At 37.8% G+C, this 6,844-nt stretch overlaps 1 protein-coding gene across 1 annotated transcript; it reads right to left on the reverse strand.

The window, feature by feature from the left end:
- Positions 1-3,637: 3,637 nt before the first annotated feature.
- LOC136175621 (olfactory receptor 4A47-like) lies at positions 3,638-4,270 on the reverse strand. The gene has a single exon (XM_065945873.1). It carries the CDS (start codon positions 4,268-4,270, stop codon positions 3,638-3,640), a length of 633 nt encoding a protein of 210 aa, XP_065801945.1.
- Between the last annotated feature and the right edge of the window lie 2,574 nt (positions 4,271-6,844).

The raw sequence follows: 6,844 nt of genomic DNA on the forward strand, positions 1-6,844 counted from the left end.
AAATTACCTGAAATTAATAATTATATTAAAGGATTATTTCCCCTGTTTGGAGAAAATAGGCTAAGATATGTCCCCATTACAAACAAAAACAAAGTCTAGGTGGGTTACGAAGTAATACTTGGAAAAGTTATTGGAAAAAAAACAAGATGTTGAAATTTATAAAGTCACTGGAAGGAAACAGAATTTCCCAAAAGCAATGTGATAGAAAAAAAATTTTAAGTAGAATATTAAATTAATAGCTTAATTTTAAAATATTCATAGCTAGAACATGAGTAACATAAAGTATTCTAGCAAATTTCAAAGAGTGAATATTTCAAGGAAACATACATATTTAATGTAGAAAGAGTTAGTCAAAATTTATCAGTAGAGATTCTCACTCCAAAACATCAAGAATGCAAGTAATTGACAAAGTGTATAGAGTGGATTGGGAAGATCCCCTTGAGAAGGGAATGGCAACCCACAACAGTATTCTTGCCATGGACCAAGGAGACTGGTGGGCTACAGCCAATGGGGTTGCAAAGAGTCAGATATGACTGAGTGATTAACACACATATAGAGCGGATATTATGTATCACACACTGTGAGAGAAACAGAGAATGACATAAGTTTCCTTGACTTTGGGGAACTTATAGATCAATAAACATAGATAGTTAATAAAGATATTTATCTCATTGCTTGAAATAAATACACAAATATAAAAATTACTTAACATCTCTCTTAACTCATTTGTATTACAATTGTATGACACCATAGACCAGAAGGATTAAATAATAAACATTTTTCACAGGTTTGGTGGCTAGGAAATCCAAGATTAAGGTGCAGACAGGTTCCATATCCGGTGATTTCCCTGGCCTCATTCACAGACAGCCATCTTTTTCTTGTGTCGTCACATGGCAGAAAGGTTGAGAGAATTCTCTAATGTCTCTTCATAACAATTTTATGACCTAGTCATTATGCAAAGGGCCCACTTCCAAATACTCCCACATTAAACAGGAGTTAACTTATGCTTTCAGAGAGGGACAAAAACTTTAAGTCTATAGCAACATCCAAAAGTGAAGAAATAACTTACATATGTTTGAAAGAATCTTTTGATGAAGGTTGAGAGAGTGAAAAAGCTGGCTTAAAGCTCAACATTCAAAAAGAAAAATCATGACATTCTGTTCCATCACTTCAAGGTAAATAAATGGGGAAACAGTGACAGACTTTTTTTTCTTGGGCTCCAAAATCACTGCAAACAATGACTGTAGTCATGAAATTAAAAAACACTTGCTCCTTGAAAGAATAGCTATGACAAACATAGACGGCACATTGAAAAGATGATTTATTACTCTGCTGATAAAGTTCTGTAAATCAAAACTATGATTTTTATAGTAGTCATGTACAGATGTGAGAGTTGGACCACAAAGAAGGTTGAGCACCAAAGAATTGATGCTTTCAAACTGTAGAGAGAGTCCCTTGGACTGCAAGAAGATCCAACCAGTCCATCTGAAAGGAAATAAGTCCTCAATATTCATTGGAAGGACTAAAGCTGAAGCTGAAACCCCCATACTTTGGCCACCTGATGCGAAAAACTGTCTCATTGGGAAAGAACCTGATGCTGGGAAAGATTGAAGGTGGGAGGAGAAGGGATGACAGAGGATGAGATGGTTGGATGGCATCACCAACTCGATGGACATAACTTTGAGCAAGCTCTGGGAGTTAGTGATGGACAGGGAGACCTGGCGTGCTGAGGTCCATAGAGTTGCAAAGAATTGGACACAGCTTAGTGACTGAACAATAACAAGAAACCCTACTTGGTTTTATTTGGTCAATAGCATTGGTTTGTGAAGACTTTGAGATTAAAAAAAAAAAACTCCATGTAAACGGGGTAAAAATCAGGATACGAGGCTGCTTATAGGCTGATTTACTAGTGAAAAGCACACACTGCACCGTATTATTGCTGCTGCTGCTGCTAAGCCACTTCAGTCGTGTCTGACTCTGTGTGACCCCATAGACGGCAGCCCACCAGGCTCCCCCGTCCCTGGGGTTCTCCAGGCAAGAACACTGGAGTGGGTTGCCATTTCCTTCTCCAATGCATGAAAGTGAAAAGTGAAAGTGAAGCCGCATCGTGTCCGACTCTTCATGACCCCATGGACTGCAGCCCACCAGGCTCCTCCATCCATGGGATTTTCCAGGCAAGAGTACTGGAGTGGGGTGTCATTGCCTTCTCTGGCACCATATCGCTAGGTCCTCATAAAACTAGGTTGAATAAAGGAGGCAGAATAATAAGCTTCTTTGATCACATGCTTCTGACCATACTCAGTTCAGTTCAGTTCAGTCCAGTCGCTCAGTCGTGTCTGACTCTGCGGCCCCATGAATCGCAGCACTCCAGGCCTCCCTGTCCATCACCAACTCCCGGAGTTCACTCAGACTCATGTCCATCAGTCGGTGACGCCATCCAGCCATCTCATCCTCTGTCGCCCCCTTCTCCTCCTGCCCCCAATCCCTCCCAGCATCAGGGTCTTTTCCAAGGAGTCGACTCTTCGCATGAGGTGGCCAAAGTCTTGGAGTACATACTAGAGGCAGATAATATTTGCTTTCAAGCCTGATTCAGAGGAGGATTTTATGAATGTTGTTTCTGTCAAATAAAACAATATATCCTGGCTTCCTTATTACTTAGTAATCTGTGTTTCATTGATAAGAGTGATGAGAATGACATATCTTGTCAGCATCTTTTTTAACAGTGATATCCCCCAAAATATCTGGTGTCAAGTTCTGTAGTGCATATATGAAGGTCATGGATCATAGAATATGATAATTTTACACATGGAAGGTTGAGCCTGAATCTCGAAGGTTATGGAACCACCATATGCAAAAAAGGAAAAGAGAATATTGGGGAAAAAATCAGAGTTTTTTTTTTCCAGGTATTTTAAACTATTGGAGAAAATGAATGGCTAGTTTTCAAGAAAATGTAACTCCAAACAAGGATGTTAAACTTGAGGAAATAATATGACTACCCAACTGAAAAATAAGTGAGATTTGGTTATTTCTCATCATAAAACTGTTCCTTCAGGTTATTTTTACAAACATAGCGTCCTTATTAATACTACAACTCTGAAACATTCCCTAATCTTACCTTGCTAAGCAAAAGATAAATAATATATATAAAGTATCTAGCAGACACTTGTGTGTGGTGGGACAAGCCAAAATTTTCTGTCATATATTTAAAAAAAATTTTTCTGAAATCTGTAATGAACTCTATTAATTCTGAAAAAGATTGTTTTATTTAAGAGAGAAAAATGAGAAAATATTCCCCTGATTAAATAAATTTACAGTATTAGTTTTAGCTTAACTCATCATATAGAACATATAGCTGTAATCTCAATAAAGATAGGTATACACCAAAAGTATACATATTTTCCACAAGAAATTGTGGAAATCATAAAAGTGTATTTCAAACTAAATATATAATTTGAACTAGGATAATATGAAAGCATTATATATATAATGATCTCTGGAACTATTTAAATAAAAAATGTTTTTCATCACAACCAAGCTATTCAATCTAAGGAGACATTTACTACAGTTAAAAAAAATCACAAGTGACTTTCCTGGGAAAGAGCATTTCTTCAAGAAAAAGATACATTCCCTTGCTGCCTCATTTTCTTTTTCTGATCCATAGCTTTTTCATGGCATTTTGCATCTCTCCATTTCTCAGTGTATAGATCAGAGGGTTCAACATAGGGGTGACGATGGTGTAAAACACTGCCAAGTATTTATCAATGGGTAAGGTGGAAGGAGGTCTCACATACAGAAAAATACAGGGCACGAAGAGGAGGACCACCACAGTGACGTGGGAGCCACAGGTGGACCAGGCTCTGCGCCTCCCTTCCTGACTGAGATCCTTCAGGGAGCGCAGGATGACCCCGTAGGAGAGGAGCAGGAGCGTGAAGAGGACCACGCATGTTACCCCGTCACTGGCCCGCACTGTGAGGGCAATGATGTGGGTGTCAGTGCACGCGAGCTTTAACAAGGGGTACATGTCACAGACGAAGTGGTCAATGACATTGGGGCCACAGAAGGGGAGGTCGTAAACAAAGAGAATACGGACAACAGCGTGTACAAACCCACCAGCCCAGGGCACCAGCAGCAGCAGAACACGCACTCGCTGATTCATGACTGTCAGATCATGCAAGGGCTTGCAGACGGCCACGCAGCGGTCATAGGCCATGACCGCCAGGAGTAAAATCTCGGCACCACCAAATAAGCGCTCCGTAAAAAGCTGGGTCATGCAAGCTCGAAATGAAATGGCTTTCCTCTCGTCGAGTAAGTCTACAATCACATGTGGGGTGACCGTAGTAGAGTAAAGAGCATCCATAAGCGATAAGCAGCCAAGAAAGGAGTACGTGGGGACGTCGAGGGCTGCGCTGAGCACCACAGTCAGGGCGGTGAGCAGGTCGCCGCCCACCGTCACGGTGTAGGTGAGCGAGGGCGTGACTAATAACGCTTCCTGACCCTGGGGCTCTGAGTGAGCCCAAGAGGACACACTCAGTTACACTGCTCCTTGCTTCCACAGCTGCTTCTAAACGCTCTTTCAGAGCTCAGGCAAAATTACCTGCAAATATAGTTAGTATTGATATGACTGACTTCTTCACATCTTAAGATAATTTGTTCAATCATTGAACAAATAAGCTATCTGGTTTATTATGTTCTGGTATTTTTCAGATATTATAATACAAGGCATATTGAAATGTTGTCCCTAAACTCGGCACTCTTACAGACTAATGGAAAGGCAAGTAATTAGAGGCATATGTGGGAAAAGGACTCAATATTAAAGAAATGAATTGCCACAACTAGCTTTCCTTCTGGAAGTTAATTAAATTGTACATAAGCTAATATCTTATATAAAAATAAAAATTGATTGAAGGTTTAATAAAAAGGTAAAGCAAGATTTACTTCATATTTATTTTTCAGTTTTTAAAAAAGAAAGTTACTTTCTATACTATAGGAGTGGAAGAATCTTCTTAACCAATCACTAAATCCCCAATGGACATATTTGATAATTTCAAATTATTTAAAGAATTTAGGAAATGCTACCAAAACACAAATAGACAAAGTTAGCTTGAAGAAAGATTTACATGTTAGAGGATATGCACAGAGTTAGTATCTAAAATTGAAAAAGATCTCCAAGCAATTAAATAATAAAAAATAAAATTATAAAATAAATTAAAATATTAACTAACAATTAAAGGAATAATACCCCTGAAAGACCAACAAACATATAATATGATGCTGAAGCTCACCTCTAAACAGAAAATTAGTTCTTCAAGTCACAGTTTTCTTACCATAGTATTTGCTTGATTTCTTGAAAATTAAATCAGTCAAGGTCTGCAGGTGCTATCTCATTTTTTTTAATATTTTCTAACAGATTGGCAGGCTGTGTTTAGAGAACTTATAAATTGAAGCTATGATCAGATTTACAAATATCTGCTCATGAAAATATCCTCAAATCATTACTCTTGAAAATAATTTCTAAGTATAGTTTATCTTTGAGTAGGATAACTTATTCCAGATTATTAGAATATGAAATTATCCAAAAAGAATACTACAGTCAATCTTCACATACTAAATAATCACAAAGGATTCCTAACATGGTTGATGAAGAAAATTACAAAGGAAAGCTTCAAAGATTAATTCTCATCCCATCAAGTGCTCTTGCAAAATGTGAAATCTCATTCAGAATGCTGTCTCTAAATACACTTCTTGGGTCACCTGCATAAGCAGAGCTCCACTCGGTCCATGTTCTGGGCTCCGGTACCTTCTTTCTTGTCCTCCATGCACCGATGCCTTCTCTGGGAACATGGGAAGCAAGATATAGGCAGCATCACTAGACCTTGAGCTGGTTCCATGTGACCAACTCTCCATGCTTTCAGGAAAACTGATTCATCTCAATCCTTCATCTCAGTTCATTTCAAGTTGTTAGGATTTTCAAAATGAATATGAATGCCCTTTTACCTAAGGAACTCTGAATCTTGATTGTGAAAGGAGAATACAAATTTTCACTGTTGGCAGGATTTATCCTGATAACAAACAAATGTTAAATCAACATTTTAATCAGAGAGAAAGAAAACTCAAATTGTGTAAGAATTTGCTTTTTGTGTTTTACAACAATAGAAGTAAAATTGTGAAATAACCTTTGTGACATTTTAATTCTGAATCACTTATTCTGTCCTATCTTCATGCAGTGTTGATGAACTCTGTGTTTCCTGAAGGATGGAGAATAATTTCACATATATACATTATCACGTTTTGAGTCCATCATTTCAATTTGAGAAGAAAGCTCTCATGAAATTACTGCTACAGGCACCTCAAGTCAGGGCAAAGGACTGTACATAATTCATCTACATTTAAGTTCAGCAGATACAATGGATAAAGCATTCAGTTGGTGCATCTCCATGGATGAGTCTCAGCTAATTAAATACATTGGGACCTTAGTCATAATTTTGCAGGTAGACTCCTTATCTCCAAAGATGTCACCAGAATAATCACTGTTAGCATGACTTATACATACCTGTCCTCTGGGGGAAAACCATAGGAAACAGCTTGAAGTCATATCACCAAAATGGAAAAGTTCAGTCTGGGCAGAAATGAAATTTATGATAAATTTCCTATTTAAATCATGTCTTTCAAATAAGCAAATATTTTTTAACTTTAAACTTTATCTTTGAAGATGATACCCAAAGTGATTTCCAAATATTATGAATATCAATTTCAGAACAAGTCATTTAGCATTTATTTCAAATGCAGATAGAGGTTGTCACATAATTTCAGACAGGCAAGTTGATAGAATCTGTGCAAGTATCAG

The sequence above is a fragment of the Muntiacus reevesi genome, chromosome 9, assembly GCF_963930625.1.
Source record: "Muntiacus reevesi chromosome 9, mMunRee1.1, whole genome shotgun sequence".
In the NCBI taxonomy this organism is placed as follows: Eukaryota; Metazoa; Chordata; class Mammalia; order Artiodactyla; family Cervidae; genus Muntiacus; species Muntiacus reevesi.